This window comes from Arachis ipaensis, chromosome B10, assembly GCF_059453495.1.
Source record: "Arachis ipaensis isolate K30076 ecotype BB chromosome B10, ASM5945349v1, whole genome shotgun sequence".
Taxonomy (NCBI): Eukaryota; Viridiplantae; Streptophyta; class Magnoliopsida; order Fabales; family Fabaceae; genus Arachis; species Arachis ipaensis.
Window position 1 is genome coordinate 113658805 of NC_142435.1, and position 24524 is coordinate 113683328.

General features: G+C 32.1%; 1 protein-coding gene across 1 annotated transcript; it reads right to left on the reverse strand.

The window, feature by feature from the left end:
* Window positions 1–133: 133 nt before the first annotated feature.
* Window positions 134–6246, reverse strand: LOC107622991 (UDP-rhamnose/UDP-galactose transporter 4). The gene is made up of 6 exons (XM_016325082.3): window positions 5899–6246; window positions 4852–5084; window positions 2924–3108; window positions 2577–2777; window positions 2042–2203; window positions 134–750 (listed from the first exon to the last, which is right to left on the reverse strand). Exons 2-6 carry the CDS (start codon window positions 4979–4981, stop codon window positions 427–429), a joined length of 1002 nt encoding a protein of 333 aa, XP_016180568.1. The 5' UTR covers window positions 4982–5084; window positions 5899–6246; the 3' UTR covers window positions 134–426.
* Between the last annotated feature and the right edge of the window lie 18278 nt (window positions 6247–24524).

Genomic DNA, 24524 nt, shown 5'->3' on the forward strand with positions numbered 1-24524 from the left:
AAAAAATTTCATTTCTGCCATGTTAAGCATGTCCATCCCTGGAAGGTCAGGCCACATACACACATTCCTTGTATTTTTGATTTATTTGTTTTTTGTCAATTATATTAAACATTATAGTACATTACTATGAAAGTAGCTGTAACATTTTTTGTATATATAAAAAAAGAAATTGGGAACACAATGTAAAATATTTTCCCTCCGTTTAACAAATAACTGTAATCTCGCCCCCTCCCTCCAAAACAAAATAACACAAAAGCAAATATTAAATGATTATGATCCATAAATAATTCAGCATTTCCTTGACCAGTAAATAAAATTAATCAACTGACCTAAAAGGACACCTGAATTTTCCGAACTTCATCAAAAGATTCACTACTGAATACTCTCTCTCTTCTTGTGAACTTATACTATAATTTTTCCTATTTTCTATACCTTCTCATCTGGTTCAGAGGATACAGGTAGTGAACTATAATCTTGAGTTTTAGGAAGGGAAAAGCTACGGCGCTCCTTCCCCCCTGGCTTAGAAGAAGCATTGCCATACCAGATCATTCCCGCTATTGCAATGACCATACCTAGAATTACTTGTAGATTGAGACCTTCTTTTCCAAAGAAGATGAATCCTAAGATCAGGACCAGAATTGTCTTCATATGGCCGAGGACTTGGAATGATACAGCTGTAAACCTACCAATGCATATGAACTGGCTGAGGTTTGTCCCTACCGCGATAGAGCAAGACAAAATGATGAACAACTGCAGACAAGAAGACCGGCTCAGTTTAATAATGGTGTTCCATGTGTATATAAATTTGGAAGATTCACAAACTTGACATTGTTTACATATTTGGAATTTGGATACTCTCCTTTTACTTAGAAAATGATAGCCGCATTTCCAAAGAAATAATTGTCCATGCACAAGAAAGAGTTGGTCCAACTATAGAATAAGTTGTTTGTTTCAAAAAGAGAGAGTAATTTTCTGGAGGAAATGTTGGGATCCAAATTAATCTAATAATAACTGGAAAGATAACTAGAATCAAATTTGGATATGATGCAAATCAAGTATGGGACCATCAGAAAATGTGTATATTGAAATTGAAAGTTTCATGTGTATAAATCTTCAAGCATTCACTATTATTACATATATAAATTAGGACTTTTTTGAGCCTACCAGTCAGAGATGAAGGAGGTTGAGAATCATCATTGGCAAATCAGGGTAGATAAAACACAGAACTCATGAATATAAAAAATTACTGTACATCGAATAAGAGATGGAGAAAAAATAAAAAATAAGAGAGAGAGAGAGAGAGAGAGAGAGAGAGAGAGAGAGAGAGAGAGAGAGAGAGAGAGAGAGAGAGAGAGAGAAAAGATTTTCTGCAGAAACATAATTGTATAGATATAATTAAGTCTTGAAGCTTTACAATAAACTTATAATAGAACAATGCTCCTTTAGAGTGAGCTTGTTTCTAGAGTGAGAAAACTGATGGAGCATCCACCTTGGAATCATTTTGTGAGTTATGAATATGATTAATATAAATAGCATTGTTCTAACATCTAAGAGAAACTACCATTAGCTTATGCACTTTAGAGACATGTTTCTTTTACTGAAGTCTTATCTAGAATTCTAGATTCCAAAGGATAGTCTTATGAACCAACAAATTTGCAGAAAGATCCTTGTAGAATTTCGGATTGCAAGCAATGCTTACTAGGCTTAAAACAGATGGTTGAGAAGCATTGTAAATGAGTTAAGATTTAGCCATAGTCAACCAAGGGTTTTATATCTACTTGATACTAAATATAGGCAGTAGAGCTTGGCAAGCGGTTTTTCATAATACGCAACAGGTAGAATGTGATAATCTATAATGAGCAGGAGAATCTTAATGTAAGTGATACGCACTTACGCACTGCATGGCTAGTTCCTTGGTGCTAGAGTATCCACCAGAAAAATATGACAGGGCCAACCTGATATAAATAACTTTCACTAGCTTCTGCTTACCTCCCTCCTCACAGCAAAAAATTTAGAAGAAACGGAAAGACATGAAACTTACAATGGATGTCAAACTATAGCCATAGGCATCAACTCGTTTGCTTGTCAACCAATAGTCCAGAAAGGGGCCTACTAGCAGTAAACTAGCTGCCTGTGCTGGTGCAGTCTGGCCCAACAAGTTAAATGATCCAATAGAATACTTTCTTTGAAGGTAATGTACATACTGCATAAAAGGTAATGTAAAATATCAGCTCAAAAAATCAAGATCATGAGACCCAGATATAACAGGAAGAGTAAGAATTGTAATCAACTAAAATAAGTTATCTGGGTCTTCCAAAGAAGCATCCAAGAATACTGTTTGTGAAAAAACCCTAGATAAACAAACAAATTGTTGTAGGTCATCCAATTCATCATGTTTAGATCTACAACAAGCTGGTTATTTCTTAATACATGAATGTTACCAACAAGCATTGTGAATCTGAAAGTGAACATTTTATCTATTTAGAATTTCCTTCTTATGACAGGAATTTACTTTGACGAGATTTTATTTTCCAACCAAGACTGAGGGTTTTGTAAAGTTTTAGCGTGTTACTTACATATTGCTGCAGTGCTGTGCTCCAAACTCCTACTACAGCAGCTATGAAACCCTTAGCATTGACGCTGACATCAGTTACTGTACAAACAGCGACACCAAGCAGAACCAAAAGAATACTAAGCTTTGTGTCTCTTGAATATCTCACATTGTCAAAAACAACTTCCAGGAAACAAGATACTGGGATCATACTCAGCTTGGCAATCTGACAATTTCATTTCAAAGGAAACAATAATTATAAATACTTATCTCCAATGCAAGAAGTGATTATTATAAGCCCAAAAGACTGACTTTGATTTTATTTTATTTTGTTTTGCACAAAGAGGATTTTGAAAGAAGTCCAGAAGGTACCTGATAGAAACCAACAGAGTTCCACATTAAACTCACATTCATTCCCACAATGGAGAAATTTGCAAATAAAACAAATTTGATGATATCAGATGATTGAAGATGAGCGCTTTGGATATATCCAAGTGATTTAAGAATGGTAGTCAACAAAGTTGTTGTGACAAAATGCAGACCAGTCAAAGTTGTAGCTGCAAAGTAGCATAATTAGCATTTTCTGGCGCAGCCACGTTAAGACCAACACTAGGGCAAAACTTCAGTAGTTTACAACATCAGAAGAAACCAAAACCAAATTCCACTTAGCTGTGCTACCTAGAAGAGGTTTTTAATTGGTCATCCGATGTTATTCTCATTATTTTAAGACTTTCAATAAATGACAGTACTGTGATTATCAGTCTCAGAACGAAAATGGTGCAGATGAAGCAGTAGTTTCAAGAAAGTTTTCCTAATCAAAACTAAATTTAATGCTTATCTTCAATGTGGTGACAGGTTTTTTGGATTTCAAAGAAACTTAATGTAGTGTATTCTTTCTTTCATTCCCTCCATATGATGTTTTAAAGAGCAATGGTCGTGCTTTGAACGCCACAACAACAATAATAACAACAACAAAGGCTTATCTCCATAGGTAGGGTTCAGTTACATGGATCAAATGACGTAATTGTATCATATGTCATGTTTAAGTGAAAGTGTTTACACATAGATCTCTTTTGACTGCCTCTTGTAGTCTTGTATGATCCTTTTAGGTTTTCCTCTATCTTTCGTCACGTCTATCTTCCATTTGAGCTACCCTTCTAATTGAATGTTCTAATGATATTCTCCCCACATGTCCAAACCACCTAAGAAGAGATTCTACAATCTTTTCAACGGTAGGCGCTACTCCAACTTTCTCTCTTATGTCCTCATTCCTTATTTTGTCTTGTTTGGCTGCTCATTCATCTAGGTATCCTCATCTCTACCACACTAAACTTAAGCTCATGCTCACTCCTTGTTGTCCGACACTCTGTTTCATATAACAGTTGGTCTATTTTTTTTTCTCCAATTTTCACTTCTCTATTAGTGTTTCTCTCCTATATATTCCATTTTACTATGACTTGTACACAAATCAATTACCTCTTAAAGCTTCTTTCTACAAATCTAGCTTCTGGTTTAAATCTTCCTTTGATTCTCACATAAAGATGATATCATCAGCAAAAAACACACTCCATGGTACGGATTCTTGGATATGCTTAGTAAACACTTCCAAAACCAATGTGAATGCCATATCAAACAAAGAACAAGTCCTTGGTTTAGCTGTCCTTTATTGTGAATAAAAAGTCCAATAAGCTTGTGAGGTTACAATTTCAGCATATAGGGTGAAAGAATAACATTAACGACCCATTTGCCCAGATTTTTTTTTGATGTCTGTTGTTAACTATACCTAAGTTTGATGTTTACAAGCATCTTCAATGCCAAATTGTAACCTATTCAGCTAGAACTACCAAGAAACCAACCCTCTCTTATATATTCTCTTTTATTGCAATGAAATTTCTATTTCATAATAATAAATATAAAAGAAAGACACCTCCAAAATTGCAGTTTAGAATAGTTTCTAACCCAGTTCCATGCTAACATTAAATTTACAAGTCTATCATCAGGTCATTTATATACCTAGGTCAAATTGCTAAAGTTGTACAATCTAAATTAAGCTACCTGATAATATTAGAGTGAAACACACATGAAACATCAAGTTTAGAATAGAAGCACATGATAGAATCTTTCTTCTTTACACCTTCACACACACATGGACACATATTTCATGGCAAAAATATACACAAAAGTTGGTAGTTAATGAAATAACACAAACATAATGAGCATGGAAACTTCTAATTTAGTAAATTAAAGGCATGACCAAAAAAAAAAAATAGTAGAAGAAAATAATCATGATGGAGCCATACCAAAACTGAAACCATAAGTAGCCATCAATGCTTTATTCACAAGGATTATTCCTACAGATGTGACTACATTGAACAACCATGATGCTGCATCAAGGGTAGCCTTCCTGTCGCCCTTGCTTGCAGAAGACATATTAAACTATAGCTTCCAACTCAAAAACCGGTTATCTCACCAGTCACGGCTTCACTTTCATATGAAGGAATGTATCACTAAGTTTGGAATCCCAAAATTTTATCTGTATTAAACGAAAAATAGGTCACCAGAACTGAAACACATATTGTATAAATAAAGTAGAATTTCATACGGCTTCACAGATACCCCCATCCAGAGGATTAGACACACCTTCTTTGGCCAAAACATAACGGAAAAAGGGGGAAACATAAATAAAAATGTTAAAGTCATTAAATTACCTCATAACATCCTAATTGTAACTTGAAAAATGATAGAGGATCTATATATACAGGCCTAACAGCTTTGTCTTTCTTTGTTTTTTTTTTTATTTAACTAATTGAACCATATCACATCAAGTTAATAAATGTTCCTATTATTAATTACTAATTAGCATATTCACTCTTTACCTATTTACTTAAAATCAATTGTTTAAACAAAAAAAGGAAAAATGAAAATACATAATAGAGCTGCAATCATGAACTATGATCTAACTACAATCATGATCCAACATTCTCAGGGACACAATTCATCTAAGGAAAACCAATTTAACCGTGAAATTAAACCAGAATTAGACAGTTCATTCCAGATCCGTTACTCTCTTCACATACGCAGTAAATTCGAAGCTGATTTGAACTCTAAGGTGAACACAAATCAGGAAACCATTATAAAAGCAGAAATAACTTGAGCAATAAGTTAAGCTAAAACCGAATCAAGAAACACGGATCCGCGATCCCTAAACAAGTACTGATCCAGTAAGAAACCACAGCAAAAGTTCTCAAAACGAAATGAGAAAAAAAAGAAAGTAGCATAGAACACAATAATAAACGAAGCAAGTTGAATCAAGTTTTGTTGAATTGTGAAGGGAATAAACGACGCACCGTTTTGGTGGATGGGGAGATGAGAAGAGGTGAAGGAAAGTAGTAGTAGCTGCAGAAATGTGAAGAGCAGTGTCGTCGGAGAGAAAAACCAAAGAACGCAGCGCAACGCAGCGTTTTGGGGTTCTTTGGTTCTCTCTCTCTTTTCTGTGTTGTGTTTGATGTTAGAGTTTTAGGGGTTGTGCGAGTGTGAGTTTGGTTTTTAAATTGGAAAATGCAGCTGCTTTTGTAACGTCCAGATTCAGTGATCGACGAAAGGAAAGGTGAGGTGAGGTGAGTTGCCAGGAAAGCTTCTACAACTGAGTAAACGGAATTTCGTCAAATCATTAACTCAAAGATAATTTGGTCAACAAGTCTACACCCGTGATAATTATTACCATTTTGTGATAATTAATTATTTATTAAAATATCTTTAACAATTTTTTTTTATTAATATCTTTGAACAATGTATTTAATAAAAGGTGAGTTTTATGGTGTCTTCGTTATGGTATCTAAATTGCCTAACTTCCCTTTTAAAATAAAAAATAAAATGTTTAAAATAAAAGTAAATCATATAAAATTTATTAAATATTATTTATTCACTTTTTTTAGTAACTTAGATATAAAGTGATAGACACCATAGCATTTTCCTTAATAAAATTAGAAAAAATTTTATTTTATTAATTTAATCTAATAGAAATTAATTCTGTAAAACCTGCGCACGTTTTAAACAAATTATATTTAGGACAATTCACCTCATTAAACCAAATGCATATCAATATTACTTGAATGTTTTAAATTAAAAAATGTAACGTTAAAGTCTCAAAGCATATTTCTATATAAATCGAATTGATTAAATTCGATTGATTGAAACACAAAGTAAATCCAATCCAATGGATTCGAATTAGGTGAAAAATGTTACTGAACAAAAATCGAATCAAGTGGATTCGATTTAAGTACATGATTAAAATGGTAGCAAATGGAATGAATTTGTTTCGATTTATAAGTAAGAGTGAATCGAATTCAATAGATTCGATTTAGCCAACTGTAAAAACGTTCAAGGTAATCCGAAACCAATAGATTCGATTTGATGGTTTTATAAATCAACACCCATTGTTTCGATTTACTAATTGTTTTCATGTCTCATACTTCGATTTATATATTATTGACATTTTTTTCTTCCATTTTATCATTATTTCACATACAATTTTTATAAGTACACTTTTTTTTTATCTATTATTTCATCAAATTGCATTGAGTGTCTATTATGTACATCTTTATATTTTATATATAATATTTTATATATAGTATTTTTACTTTATATCAATTTTAAATTTATAGATTTTCTAATTTATAAAAAATAGTGAGAATAAGTAGAAATAGTATCATTTATATAAATAATTAGAATAAAAAAGTTAAGTTAAAAGTATAATTTAGATTTTAAAATAAGTTAAACAATATTTATATATAATTGCATAACGATTAATTTAGTATTTAATTTTTGATATATATATATATATATATAATATTTTTACTAAAAATATGAGTAGTAATAGTACAAAAATGTCAAAAATCTCTAAAACAAGAAGTACATAAAATACCAAAAATTTATAATAATAAAAATTTAAAAGTATTACATTTTTTGTTTTTTTTTTATATTGTTAATACTTTTGAGTTTTTATTATTATACATCTTTGGTATTTTGTGTACCCTTATAAATCGAAGTATGGGACATGGAAACAACTAGTAAATCGAAACAATGAGTGTCTATTTACAAAACCATCAAATCTATTGAATTCCTTTGGAGTTTTTTCAGTTGGCTAAATCGAATCTATTAAATTCGATTTACTCTTACTTATAAATCGAAACAAATTCATTCGATTTGCTACCATTTTAACTATGCATTTAAATCGAATTCACTTAATTCGATTTTTATTCAGCAACATTTTTCACCTAATTCAAATCCATTGAATTCGATTTACTTCGTGTTTCAATAAATCGAATTTAATCAATTCGATTTATATAAAAATATGCTTTGAAATTTTGACGTTGCATTTTTTGGTGTGATATTCAAGTAATATTGATATGTATTTGATTTAATGAGGTAAATTGACCTTATATTTATAAAGGTTTAACTATTATGTATTTTAAAGATATAATTATTAATAAAAAATTTTAAATTTTTTATTCTAGTAAATGCACGATAATAACATCGGAAACCAACTTTTTTTTTATATATTTCAAGCAACAAAAAATGATTAATAATTTAACGTTTAAAGAGACTAAATGTTAAGTGTATTTGGGAATAAATTCTTTTAATTGTTAAAAAAAATTGAGAGAATAAAGTATGATCTCTAACTCTTTATTATTCTTTTTTTTTTATATATTTTTTTTAATTTTACTTATAAAATTAATGGTGAGAGATTACATTTTATTTTCTTAATTATTAAAAAATACTGAGAGGATCCATTCTCTATAGTTAATTACTTATACACACATCCCATATAAATAATAGATAGAGACAAATTAAATTGGACACAATGATATATAATTTAAATATCACCACTCGGCTAATTGATACCTTGGATTACTTATTGACATTGTTATGTTAGTCCGGGGAATGATGTTAGCAGCCCACCCGAAATATAAATTCCATAGGCCATTTAAGTGCGAGTTATAGGTATAATTTTCTTTATATGTTTGGTGTCAAATTTTGCTTTTGATGTCATTTTCTCATTCATTTCATTGGTGTGAGTGAAATAATCCCATGCCTTTCGTTCTTGTCCATGTGGTGTTTATTATGAAGAAGAAATTATGCCGTCCTTCTTCTTTTTCCCACATCAATCAAAGATGTTTGATTGTTTCGGCAAGTTTTGTTAAGAATGATGTTGAGTATAACTCGTTTCGGCAAGTTTTGTTATGAACGAAATAAAGTGATAATATTAGGTGTAATAAGTGTATAATTATAAATATTACGTATATAAAATTATACGTGTTAAGTTTAATAAATAACTTTATTATCTCTTTAGTATTGATTATTATTAATTCATACTATTAATAATCTTTTATTATGATCAAAGTCATAACCCCAATTCAAGTAAACAACAATTGTTATATGGTTATAGAGCTTTATAAAGTTTATAAAAACATTTTTTCTATTAATATGAATAAGTTATGGCTGCTCCGTAAATATTTTTATTAAGTCAAAAGTTGCACTTTTTGTTAATTAAATATATCTGAAAATTTTATTTATTATATTATATTATATATATATATATATATATATATATATATATATATATAATTTTGATTTAGAATTAAGCAATTATGACCACAAATACATTAATTATTGTCGAATTTATCATAAAAAAATTCGACTATAATTGCTCAATTTAATTTTTTACAAAATATTATCTTCGGATTACAATTTTCAACGCTAAATTCGTCGCAATAATGCGGTACAAAACATGTTTAAATATCGTGAAATATTACCATCATATTTTTCGTGAAAATAATCCGATAGTAAGGTGTTTAATTGAAATTTACTGTTTTCATCAAAAAGATTTATCACTACTATAACACTACAAGATACACGAAAAATTACAGCGGTTTTTGTTGGAGATTTACGACAGTTTTTAACCGCCGCAAAATAACATGCCAGCGGTTCGATAACCAAAGTTGATAAATTTGTTGTAAATCCAATCCAAAATTCGAAACCATCTTCTTCCCCTTTTACTTCTACACGCAGTGTCTTCTTGATGCAGACACAACCAAAGTTGATCATGGGATGAGCATTGACAACAAAATTGAGTTTGATATCCAAGATTCTAAAAACCGATTCGAATCGGTTGGTTAGACCGATCAGATAAAAAACTGTTAATATTTTCAATTTGGATTACAAGTAAAATTGCTGAAGTTTAAAGCTGATATAAAATAAAAAAATCAGTAAAAAATTGATCAGTCGAATCGAATAAAAAATCGGTCAATTTTTATTAAAGCCAATAAATGACACCATTTATTCTCCATCTCTCGACTGAGCTTCCTTTTTTTTCCGTTGTCGTCTTTAGCCCATCGAGAGAGAGAGAGAGAGAGAGAGAGAGAGAGAGAGAGAGAGAGAGAGAGAGAGAGAGAGAGAGAGAGAGAGAGAGAGAGAGAGAGAGAGAGAGAGAGAGCACCGACTGCAATATTTTTTAACCAATTGCTATAAATGACGAGATGTGCACTATGATTATAGAGGCTAGAGACCTATATTTGAGTATTGAGCTAAATTTGAAGTTCAAACATTAAACTTTTTTTTCTCCTTATAAAATATTTTTGGAGAGAGAGCGCATATGAGTTGCTGCACCGACTGTAATATTTTTTAACCAATTACTATAAGGTAGTGTTTGGTGGAGAGACAGAGACGGAAAGACTAAGACTGAGAGATAAAGACTAAGAGACAGAGATTTAAATAAATCTCAGTATTCTGTTTGGTGCAAAGTGGGAGATAGAAATTGAAATAAGAATGAAATTCTAATTTAATTTGTACAAAGGATAAAATTGAAATTAATTAATTGAAATGAAGGTATTTTAGGTATAAAATGTTATTAAAGTTTCAGTCTCCATCTCTAAAAAATTTAGTCCCATGTGTCCCCATTTTTTGGAGGTACTGAAATACTGAAATTTTGGAGACAGAGACAGAAATTTTAGTACCAGTCTCTGAACCAACAAACATGATACTGAGTCTCAATCTCCTAGTCTCTGTCTCAATACCTCAAAACAAACGCTACCTAAATGACGAGATGTGCTATATTTGAGCATTGGACTAAATTTAAAATCCAAAAATTAAACATTTTTCTCCTCATTTATAAGACATATTTTTTGAGAAGTAGCAGATTTTAATAAGTATGAATGAAACTGTGAGAGCTTTCATAAATAATAACTATTTACTATTTAGTATATAGATGTATTTAGACATAGTTATAATATTTTAAGATTGTTTAAATTAAATATATATTAAAAAATTATTTATTAATTATTTATTGTTAATAAATAAATAAATACAATCAAAAAGACTTCTTTAAGAAAAAGAAGACTTCTTTTGGTTTTCGTTAATATTTATTTATTTATTTTGATTTTATCATAATTATATTTATTTTTAAAATATTCATACATTACATTTAAATATTTAATTTAAATTAAATATATTTTAAAAATTAAAGAATATATAAAATATTTTTTTAAATAAAAATTCATGAACTAAAATAGAATTACATTGATAATATAAATATATTTTTTGTGTGTACTTAATCTTTATATTTTATGTAATATCTAATATCATGAATTTTATAAATATGTAAATTTTGATTCTGATATTTGACTTTTGTATTCTACTTATATAGGCGTATGAGATTTTGATTAGTATTGTATTTTTAATTTTTATATTTTTAGATTTTAGATTAGAATATATCTATATTTTTGTGCATTTATTTGTAATTTTATATATTATTTTATTATAATTCGATTATTTTAGTTGAATTACTAAACCAATTATTAAAGTAGTTTAATGACCAATTCGATATTTAGAACTTTAGTTTGATAGGAAAAAACATACAAGAATTAAGTGGGTCTATGATAAGAGCAAAAATAAGAAAAGCTAAGAAGGCTCTGTAACAAATTATTACAACTATACTTAAAGAAAGCCCAAAGTAAGAGGAATTGGAGCTTAAGATTGTTCTCTGCATTATTCACCATGAAGATGCATAAATAAGAAGATACTTGTAGATTTGGACTATATAACTCTTTATTAGTTTTTATATTATTTTAAAGTGTAATAAATGTTTAGAGGGATATTTAGAAACTTGTCACCCACTCAATATCTTAAATGTATAGTTTTACTAAGAAAATCTTAAGTGTTTAGCTGTTTTTAATATAATGGTGTTAGGATTTGGTTGAATTAGTCCCACATTGCTTAGGATAGCAAATGGAGTGGGTGGCCTAGGCTATAAATATGAAGCTAAGTTTTTCATTTGTTTTTGCACCAGTCAGAAACACTTTAAGCTTGTATCTGATTTTTCTTTTCTTCTGTACTATTTGATTAGAGAGTGTTGTGAGGTGTAGTTAGATATTTGCTTTGAGAGAGTGTGGGTGTACTGGGGTGCCGGTGTTAGAGAGAAAGAAGTCTATGTGTTGTAACAATTTTCACATAGTGATATTCTTTGGTTGTCATTTGACAACGGCCGTGGTTTTTTCTCCGGTAATTGGAGTTTCCACGTTAAATTCTTGTGTTGTGATTGTGTCTATTTTATTTCTCTGTCAAAGGTGTTTTCTCAAGGGGGAATGGTGTCTTATTCCCAACAAGTGGTATCAAGAGTTTCGGTTCGGTGGGATTTATTCTTAGTATGCTCTGTGGTTGCAGCCTAGTCTGACCTTCCACATCAGAAAAGAATTTTGTCCTGTGGCTTGAGGTTGATCTTTGGTTGCTGTTGTTGTTGTTGGAAGGCAGTGTGACACTGTGAGAGTGCAGTTTGGAAAGGTTCTGGCTAACGAAAGACCTGGTATTTAAGTGTGTCCATTGTGACCCACCTCTCTTTCCTGGGGACCCTTTCTAGTGCACGGTTGAGTTATACTATTCCAGTATACGGTTGCAACAATGTCAGGATATTCAAGTGCTGTGAAGCTTGAAATAGAGAAATTTGATGGAAGAATCAATTTTGGCTTGTGGCAAATACAAGTCAAGGATGTGTTGATACAATCAGGTTTGCACAAGGCGTTGAAAGAGAAGATCTCTGGTATGAAGGATGAAGAATGGGAGGAACTAGATTTGAGAGCTGCAAGTGCTATTCGCCTGTGTTTGGATAAGAATGTTCTTGCAAATGTGCAAGGAATGAAAACAGCCAAGGAACTTTGGGATAAACTCGAAGGGTTGTATCAGGCAAAGGGCATCTCAAATCGGTTGTTATTGAAGGAGCAGTTCCATAATCTACGCATGGATCACAATGTGAAAATCTCCGACCATCTTAGTGCTACCAATGGTATTGTCTCTGAATTAGAGGCAATTGGAGTGAAAATTGATGATGAAGATAAGGCACTGAGGCTCATATTGTCTCTTCCCTCTTCCTATGAGTATATCAAACCTGTTTTAATGTATGGGAAGGAAACTCTGAATTTTGAAGAAGTTGCCAGTAAGCTCTTTGCTGAAGAAAAAAGAATGAAAAATGAGGGTAGCACTTCATCAGATTTGGCGCTTGTAGCTAGAAGTGACAATTATGGAAAAGGAAATCATGGAAGGAGTGTAACATGCTGGAAATGTGGAAAGCCTGGGCATGTAAAGAGAAATTGTCCAGGTAATGCGGTTTCAGAAAAAGGCTCTCAATCTGATACTTGCAATATTGCTCTCTCTATGAGAGAAGATGATGTTCTCTAGAAGACAAGAAGTATCCTCATGGTATTACCGCACTGCCATGGATAAGGATAAGTTGTGGCAAGCGGGTCCACAATTGCACACGGGCATTGGTTGGCGTTGAGATGCAAGGTGTGTGGCGGAGTTAGGTCGATGGCTGAAGAACTTCCAGGAAAAGCCAATTTGGAAGTTGCACCATGAATTTTCAGCAAGGTTTCGATCTGTACCAAGGCGAAATGCTTGGAGTGGTCTAATTCCAAGTGAGTATACTTTCATGGTGGAGTACGATAGTTCTCTGAACTATGATTGTCGGTATAGACAATGGCAGCAAAGAATTGTCGGTGTTGACAATGGAAGCTGAAGATGTGTGACTATTTCAATCAAGGTGGAGATTGTTAGGATTTAGTTGAATTAGTCCCACATTGCTTAGGATAGCAAATGGAGTGGGTGGCCTAGGCTATAAATATGAGGCTAAGTTCTCCATTTGTTTTTACACCAGTCAGAAACACTTTAAGCTTGTATCTGATTTTTCTTTTTTTTTCTGTACTCTTTGATTAGAGAGTGTTGTGAGGTGTAGTTAGATATTTGCTTTGAGAGAGTGTGTGTGTACTGGGGTGCCGGTGTTAGAGAGAAAGAAGTCTATGTGTTGTAACAATTTTCACATAGTGATATTCTCTGGTTGTCATTTGACAACGGCCGTGGTTTTTTCTCCGGTAATTGGAGTTTCCACGTTAAATTCTTGTGTTGTGATTGTGTCTATTTTATTTCTCTGTCAAAGGTGTTTTCTCAAGGGGAAATAATGTCTTATTCCCAACAAATGGAACATTAAAGACTTAGTGAAATACTCTTATTTTAGTGAATTTTTAGTTATCAACCCTTTTCCATTTAACCTTTGAATAGAGGTCTTTTAAGTTATGTAAAAATTAGATTATGAATATTAACATTTTATGAGATTTATCCTCTTTTGAGTTTTTCACAGAATTCTCTAAACTTATCAAGGATATTTATCTTTGTGGCATTCTTAGGCTTATCAATTTTTGATTGTGATACTTTGTTTTACTTACTTTGTATCAATCTTTTAGGTTTATTTATATCTTTGATTATACAACCTTGTTTTCGGTCATTCTTAGGTCTTTTTTGTAATTCAAAATGTCATCTTTTTTTATACGAAACTGAACTCAAGATAAGATAAAAAATTAAAGAAAGGGACTCATCTACCTCAATTTGATTTTCTAATGTAATAGTTAAGAGAATTGCTCTACCTCTTCACATCCAAATTTCTCAAAGAAACTTAAATAAATTTTTATTCATCAAAATTAAGAAAAAAAAAGGCTATAAAGTTTTAGAGGTTTTTATACCTTTTAGATTTAAAATCCTAACTCATAAGCTCACTAAAATAAAAATGGCCAAATTATAATCTAAAAGAAACAAAATAAAATAAAATAAACATAAATAAATTTTAAAATAAATACTAATAAAGTAATGCCTATTTGATTCAACTTGACTATTGAGGGTCTTCAATGCAACTTGTAAATAGTAAAATGTTTGACTTTCTATAATCGCTAACCATTGTCTTATCTAATTCTTGATGCATATCCTGAATTTAGTCATATTTGCAAAACCTTCTTTTATTCGCTTAGTTGTTGCTCTTGTAATTGAACCAATTGGCATATGACAGTTCTCAGTTTGTCCCACGTAGTTCATATCATTCCCTCCCTCTTGAAAAATATTCCTCTTCGAATCTGTATCCAAAACAAAAGGAGATAGGTCAGAGACATTAAAATTAGCTGGCACATTATTCTCACTTGAAAGGTCAATCTTGTAAGCATTGTTATTGATCTTTTCGAGCACCTGAAATGGACTATCACCCCTAGGGTCTAACTTGGATTTTTTTTTGAGTAGGAAACCTCTCCTTTCTCAAATGAATCCATACCCAATCACCAGGTTCAAAGACAAGTTATCTTCCACCTCTTTTCACCCTTTGAGCTATCAGCATGTCTTTCCTTTTATTCAACTGATGTGCTTTCAAGTGCATTGCTTTAACCTTTTCACCTTTACTTTCTACATCCAAGCTAACAAGATCGATCAAAGACAAAGGGTAATAAGTCCAAAACAGTTAAAGAATTAAAACTATACACAAGTTCAAAAGAAGAAAAACCTATAGAAGAATGAATTGCTCTATTATAAACAAACTCAATAAAAGGTAAACAATCTTCTCAAGTTTTCAAATTCTTACCAACACCAGCACGTAATAAGGTCCCTAATATTCTATTTACTACTTTACTTTGACCATCAGTCTGAGAATGAAAAGTAGTAAAATGTAATAATTTAGTTCCTAATTTACTCCATAACACTTTCAAAGAAGGACTAAAAAATTTTACATCACGATAAAAAATAATAGTTTGGGGAATACCATGTAATCACACAACCTCTCTAAAGAACAAATCAGCCATATTTGTGGCATTATCAGTTTTATGACATGCAATAAAATGAGACATTTTACTAAACCTGTCAACCACAACAAAAATGTTATCTCTACTTTTTCTAGTTTGAGGCAAACCAAGAACAAAATTCATGAAAATATTAATCCACGGATGTATAAGAACTAGTAAGGGAGTATACAAACTATGTGGTAATGACTCAAATTTAGCCTATTTACATGCCATATATTTAGCCAAAATTTTTCAACATTCTTATACATGTGGAGCCAGTAAAAAATGTTCAGAAAATATATCCAAAGTCTTATGCACATCAAAATGACCCATAAAACTTCACTATGTGACTCCAAAACAAGTAAATCCCTAATAGAATAAGCAGGCACACGAATTTTATTACCACGAAACAATATACCTTCATGCCTATAAAATTTGTTAATTGCACCATGTTCACAAGAGGCATAAATAGCAAAAAATTCAGAATCAATTACATACAGTTCTTTTAAAAACTCAAATTCAAACAACTTAGAAGTGAGTGTAGTAATCAAAGCATATTTTCTAGATAAAGTATCAGTAACTATATTCTCTTTACCTTGTTGAAAGGAAATTACATATGGAAAGGTCTCAATAAATTTCACCCATTTAACAAGTCTTTTATCAAGCTTACCTTGGTCTTTTAAGTGCTTCAAGAATTCATGATCTGTGTGAATTACGAATTCTTTAGGTAGCAGGTAATGTTTTCAAACTTTCAATGCTCGAACCAAGGCATATAATTCTTTGTCATAAGTTGAATATTTGCGTTGAGCTAAGTTCAACTTTTCACTGAAGTATGCAATGATCACTTTTCCTGCATTAAACTAGCACCTATACCAATCTCAGAAGCATCACATTCGATCTTAAAGGTCTTATTGAAGTTAAGTAAAACAAGAATAGGAGCAGAACACAAACAATCTTTTAGGGTATGAAATAAAATTTTTTATTTCTTTTTCTATTTAAACCCAACATCTTTTTTGACAATCTCTATAAGAGGCGCATCAATGATAGAAAATTTTTTTCACAAATTTTCTGTAAAATCCAGCTAAACCATGAAAACTTCTACCTCAGAAGTATTCTTAGGTATTGGCTATTCTTGAATAGTCTACACCTTTTTCTCATCAACCTCAATTTCACTCGCACTCACAACAAAACCAAGAAACACAATTCTATCAATACAAAATGTACACCTTTTAAAATTGGCATATAATTTCTTTTTTGAAGCACTTTCAAAATAGCTGAAATATGTGACAAGTGGTCATCCAAACAAGTTCTATAAATGAGAATATTATCAAAATATACAATAACAAATTTATCCAAAAATGCTCGCAAAACATGGTTCATTAGACGCATAAAAGTACTAGGTGCATTAGTTAACCCAAAAGGCATTACTAACCACTCATATAACCCATGTTTTGTTTTAAATGCATAGTCTTCTATTCATCCCCTGGTTTTATTTTAATTTGATGATAACATCTTCTCAAATCAATTTTAGTGAACATGTATACACCATGTAATTCATCAAGTATGTCATCTAACTTAGGAATAGGATAACGATACTTTACCATAATCTTATTGATTGCATGATAATCCACACACATCTACGAAGTATCATCCTTCTTTGGAACCAACAAAACTGGTACATCACATAGTCTCATACTCTCACGGATGTGACTTTTGGTTAATAAGTCTTCCACTTGCTTTTGAAGCTCCTTTGTCTCTGCAGAATTACTTCTATAGGCTGGTCTATTAGGAATGCTGGCTCTAGAAATAAAATTAATTTGGTGCTCAATTCCTTATAAAGGAGGCAAACCACTTGACATGTTAGTAGGAAAGATATTTGCAAATTCCTATAACAAAGAGACAAAATTATTTGACAACTTTGGGTTAAGTTTAGTGTTAGATAATAAAGTATTTCGAAACTAAACTATAATCATAGCTCTCTTGCCTACTAAAGCACTCTTTAAATTTCTCTCTTTTGCAAAGAAAGACAATTTTCTCTCAACTCTCTCATTTTTTTCTGTATTCGCACTATTCTCATGCATGCACTATTTTCTTTCTTTTCACTCACCTTTGGGTCTTTTGCTGAGTTTTTTTCTCTCAGATTTTTCTTTCACCTCACATTCCATTTTTTCTTAGTATCCTGTTGAAGCTTTAATTGATCAAGGTAAACCTCTTTAGGTGATAATGGAGCAAGAGTGATCTTACGACTATTAAAATAAAAAAGAACCGATTCATGTAACCATCATGAAATGCTCGATGATCGAACTGCCAAGGTCTCCCAATAATAAATGATAAGCTTGCATTGGCACCACATCACACAATACTTCATCAACATACTTACCAACAGAAAATGCAACTGTCACCTGCTTGTCAACCTTTATCTCACCACTGTCATTCAACCACTGCAATGTATATGGTTTAGGATGTCAAACACATGCCAAGCCCAATTTCTCCACCATAAGTATACTAGACACATTAGTCCAACTTCCTCCATTAATAATCAAACTACACATCTTTTCACCCATCAAAAATCTAGTGTGAAAAAGATTTTTGGCATTGCTCTAGGCTATCTTGTTTTACCTGCAAATTCAAAGCACGCCTAACAACAAGAGATTCACCATGGACTGCATACTCAACATCACCATCAGAATAATCCTCCAAAAGTGGCATACTATCATGATCAGAGTTATCACATTGATCAAAATCATACACAATATCACCTCCTCTAATAACCATCATCCTCCTGTTCGGACAATCACTAGCATAATGACCCAAATCCGATCCTAAATCCTACACTTGAAGCATTTAATATCTCTATGCTTAGGGGTAGCAAAAGAAGAATGGTTAGAATTACCTTTCTTCTTTGTAGCATCAAACAACTTCTCCTTGGGTTCAACACCATTAGTCTTTGTTGTGTCATCACTACGAGACTCTGTGTGAACCCACTTTGAATTAGCATGAGACAATTTCTTTGGTGCTCTTTTTTATTGTTGCCTCTCCACATAATGATGTAACTCCATCATATCAGCAATAGCTCTATTCAAACCACCTGCAAATTATGCCATAGTAACCTTGGTATCCTCTTCTATGTTGGCCGTAATCATAAGCATCTCCATTTTCTTATGGTAATCTTCAATAGACTTAGAGCCTTGAGTCAACCGATGTAACTTCTAATGCACTTCCCTGTAGTAGTTCAAAGACATAAATCTCTTCTTCATGAGGCACTTCATATGATCCCAAGTCTCTATAGAGTGATCGTCATTCCGCCGTCTTGTCTTCACTAGTTCATCCCACCAAAGCAAGGCATAGTTAGAGAGCACAACTGCTGCCAAATGAATCTTATTTGCCTAAGAGTAATTATGACAAGTAAAAATTCTTTTCACCTTACGTTCTCACTCCAAATAAACTTCAGGATCGTTTCTCCCTATGGTGGTATTTGCATCTTGATGGCATTGATATTGCTATCTTGACTTCTGTGCGAGGTGTTGTAGCCCTATCAGAGTCATCATCAGAATGCACATGATTCTAACGCCGATTTAAAAAAGTTTCATATTTAGCACTCTTGGACAATGTTTGTGTCACCTCTTGCTTCCATTCTTCCAATTCATTTAAGCGATCAGTTAATGTTGAATGGCCCTTTGCATCATCTCTATATCAACTAAACTATCTTCTGAGTGGGTCGTCTTAGCAACGAACCTGCAAAAATGTTATAAAAAAGGTCTCACAATCACTCTCTCACGTGTTTTATTTGAGGATGGACACTCATGTTTACTCTCAAAAATGATTTTTACCCTCTGTTGAACTCGTCACTCTTACCTTTTACCACTCTTAAAAATTCTTTGGTTGTTGCACTTTAGAAACCAAATAAAAAAATAGAAGAACTCAGTTAACAAAAATAGAGTTAAAGCACAAATAGAATTAGGACAACAAATGAAGATATAAAAATATGTCAGAGTGAAGATACGGACAAAATTAACAAATAAAAAGTGTGATAATAAAAAGGAAAATGTGTCTGAATATATAATTTTTTTTGTTTCTTTTCTTTGTTTTTTTTTTCGTTTACTGAACTACTATTATGTAAACATCAAAGTTCTCTCTTTTTTGTTTTTTTTTTTGGTTTATATAAATCAAATTTGTTAATAAACTAGAATGGATGTAAAAGGAAAGAAGGGTTCAAAAAACACAGAAGTAAGAACTTATATGGGAGGATAACAAATGCACATGATGACCAATATAATAGAACAAAACAAATAGGGAAGGAATGATAACCAATTACTAGGATATAACAAAAGGGAATAACAAGATAAAGTTGCAGTGGGACGTTCTTTGTTTTATTTTTTAATAAAATTAATGACAAAAACATAATGAAATACAATTAAAAAGACATGGATGATAGGGATACAAAAAGAATACGATAAACACTGTTGTTTTTTTAACTAAGGCATAAGAAAAATAAACATATACTAATAAGGATTAATTTAGTACCTGAACTCTAATACCAAATAATATGTAACAAAACCTAGGATAAGATGGAAAAATTAAAAAAAAAAGGGGATTCCTCTACCTCACTTTAATTTCTTGATGCAACAGTTAAGGAAATCATTTTACCTCTTCTGTTCACATTCAATTTTTTCAAAAAAATTCAAAAAAATTTTCATTAATCAAAACTAAAAAAAATAGCTACAAAATTTTAGATATTTTTATACCTCTTAGGTTTAAAATCCTAACTCATAAACTCACTAAAATAAAAATAGGTCAAATCATAATTGGGCCGAAAACAAACAAAATAAAATAAAATAAATATAAAATAAATTTCAAAATAAATACTAATAAAATAATGTCTATTTGATTCAATTTGACTATTGAGGGTCTTCAATGCAACTTGTATATAGTAAAACGTTTAGCTTTGCATAATCGTTAACCATTATCTTTTCTAATTCTTGATGCATCTCCTGAACAAATAATTTAGCCATATTTGCAAAATCTTCTTTTATTTTCTTAGTTGTTATTCTTGTAATTAGACCAACTGGCATATGATAATTCTCAATTTGTCCCACAGAGTTCGTATCATTTCTTTCCATTATTGAATCATTGAAATCTGAGTTCAATAGAGTCAAATACAGGTTCGTTTAATTTTTTGCAAATTTCTTTTCTTACAACCTTGGTAGATCCTACTTTGTTGATTCATGAAGTTTGTTTCATATCATGTGGTTATTAGAGGTCAGTTCTAAGGTTGTCTCTTTTTTTTTTCAGTTTTTATTTTCTTTTATGCAAAATTATCTTGTTTCTTTGTTGTTTTATTTTTCTTGCTAATGGGTTACTGAATTTTATTTAAAGTTAGTTAATTTTCCAAAATTCTTATTTTTTATAATTTGTATTGCACATCTATTTATCAGTTGTAAGAATAGAAATTTATAGAAAATTAAACGAACCTGTATCTGACTCTACTGAATTCGGATTCTAATGATTCAACAATGAAAAGAAAGATGACATTCTGAACTATAGGAAAGACCCAAGAATGATAAAAAATAAATTTGTATAATCAAAGATATAAACGAACCTAAGAAACTGATACAAAATGGATAGGGCAAGGCACCACAATCAAAGATGGATAAGCCTAAAAATGCTACAAGAATGAATACCTTTGATAAGTTCAGAGAATTCTATGAAGAACTTAAGAGAGAATAAATCTCACAAAATATTAATATTCATAATCTGCTTTTTACATAACTTAGAGACCTCTATCCAAAGGTTAAGTGGTATGTAAAGGCTGATGACTAAAGAATCCACTAAGATAAGATTAATTCACTAAGTCCTTTAATGCTCCATGATGCGAACAAATTCATCGGTTGAGAATTCCTTCTCGGTAAAGGAGAAATAACCTCGTTGCAAGTATAGTTCTCAACCAACAAGTAATGCTCGATCAAACTTTACAATTTCTAATCTAAACTGAGAGTAGTTAAACCTCGGGTCGTTCTCCCAAGGAATGCAAATGAAATGTTACTTCTTTCGGTTGTGAAGAGAACAAAAGGGGTTTTGTGCAATTAAAGAACGAAAGATTAAAAGAACTAAGCAATAAAAGGACTAAGCAATGATCAAAATTGGAAAGTAATGCAAGCAACAAGGAAAATGAGATCAAAACTAGTGAAAATGAAATAAAAGAAAGCCTTGACTTGGGAATGAGTATCTAAGGAATCCTATCATGGCCATAACCACAACTATGGTAATTATGATGAGTCAATCTCGCCTAGTCAACCCCAACCATCGAGGAGTAAGTCAAGCAAGAATAATTGACCTTAATCCATAAGTCCTAACCAATTTACCAAACTAGTTGATAAAAGGCTAGCGTCAATGAAAACAAGAGCCAACTAACTACCCAAGAATTACCACTAAATGTCGGACATTATGACTCTAGTATCCTAGGAACTCAAGCCACAAGTCAAGATGGGAAAATCTACTCAAAATCTAGAGTTGGCATTTTCACAAACACCTTGTGTGCATAAAAGTAAAACATAGAAAATTGCAAAGTAAAACGTAAAACTATAACTAACTATCAACAAAACCAAACATAAATAAGCAATCAAACATTAAGAAGGCATGAAATGTAAAATTCATCAATAAAAACTTCAAGAAACACAAAATTACAATATGAACAAAGTAACTTGAACCAAGAGAAATTGAAAGTAAAAGTACTTTAATTAAAGAGAAAATTGAGAGTACTTACAATTGAAGAAGTAAAATCAAAATCAAAGCTTGCTATAAAATTCTACAAGGAAATGGAAATTGAAAACCCTAAGAGAGCAATCTACTCTACACTACTCCTACTCCTAATTACTATGCAAACTATCTAAAAATTGCTCTAATGCTTCCCCCCCTTTGATAAATGGTCAATTCTCCTTCATATAGCACTTCCAAACAGCAATTCAGCCTTCCAAAATGGGTCAAGAGGCCTCCAAATTCGCGTAGCACATGCCTCATTAATGAAATCACGTGCAGGGACCTGTGCGGACGCACAGACGTGTGCGTCCGCACACGCGGCTAAAAATTGACCTGTGCGTACGCACAGGTGTGTGCATATGCACACATGGAAATTTCTGCTTGTGCGCGTGCACGCAGGGCTGTGCGCACGCACACTTCGCTGTGTGTGCTTTTCCTTGTTTTTTTCACGTTTTCTCCCTTGTACATGCTTTCTTCCACTTTTGGCTATCCATTCTTGCCTCCAAGGCCTAAAATCACTTACAAACCATATCACGGCATCGAATGGCACAAAGGTGGGATTAAATTACTCTATTAAAGCACAAAATTGCATGTCTGTACATTTAGGATCAAATTAGGGATCAAACACAAAAGTATGCTATTTGGGTGCTTAAGTGTGAGTTCATGTGCTAGAATCCATCTAAATTGAGTCAAAACATACCATCAAATATGACTCATCACTCCACAATTTAAAAATGAAAACAACTAAATATTTAATACTCTCTTAGTAAAACTAAATCTTTAAGATATTGAGTGGGTGACAAGTTTCTGAATATCCTACTAAACATTTATTATACTTTAAAATAATATAGAAACTAATAAAGAGTCATACAACCCTTAAATTCACAAGTGTATTCTTATTTATGCATCTTCATGGTTAATGATCTAGAGAACAATAATGAGCTCCAATTCCTCTTGTTCTTGGCTTTTTTCAAGTATGCAACAATTTATTGTACAACCTCCTTAGGTTTTCTTGCTCTTGCTCTTGTCATAGGCCCACCTAGCTAATACATGATCAAGCTCAATTATGTTGTCAATGCACATATCATGATCAAACTTGGTTCCACTTCTACCAAGCCCTCTCTTTTCTAAACTCCGGTCACCCCTCCCCTGTAGCTGCCTCATAGTCCCGCTCTGCCACCACTTCTCTGAAGCTCCCTAGCTCCTCTAGTCACACTTCACTCACTTGTTGAAATTTGTTTATCGCTACCTCATCTACCATACCACCACTCTCCAATGCCGTCGCCTCCACTCCTTACCTCCACATGACCTCTCTCCTCCATCTCTATCAGGTATGTATCCCCTCACTCCTTTTGTTCAAAATTTAATTCTTTTCCCCTAACCTTAAGCCCCTAATAGTCAAATATAGGGTTGTACATAGTTTGGTTAATCCAAAAATCAAAGAAGAACAAAGGAGAACAAAGCCCCTACGAAGTCTTCAAACACCTCCACACCAGAAAGGAGAACAAAGCCATTTGAATGGATGAGCACTCCAAATGGTTACATGTAAGTTTTAACTTTTGGAAACCAATTTCAAATACAGTACAACTAAGTATTTTTTAAATATTGTCTTTTATTCAGTCTTTAGAAGAGAGAGAAATAAAAAGTAAGTAACTTTCCTGATTTTTTGAACAATTGGTACTTGAAAGTGGGTATTCAAAGACTAGTAGCATTTTTCTTTCAAATAATATCTATCTTTATTTCATAGAATGTTCTCTTTTTATGTCTTAGGACAAGTATACCCAAATCTTGAAGACTAGGACCTAGCAATTCCATCCAAGTGTAAAAGAAGATCATGAGTCAAATAATTTTGTGAAAATGGGTCCTAATGCAGTTTGACTTGAGACTTTTAGGGATCTATAAATAACCGTATTTATTGAAAATGATTCTTCTTTGCTGGAACTCTTCGGTCAAGCCTTTTGTCGGCATCCTCTATAGCCACTAGTGTACCTCTACATTCTAAAGAGACCATCGGGGAGCTGCATGAGCGGATCCATAACCTTACATAAAGCCTAAACAATCAAGATCAACACTTGCATGAA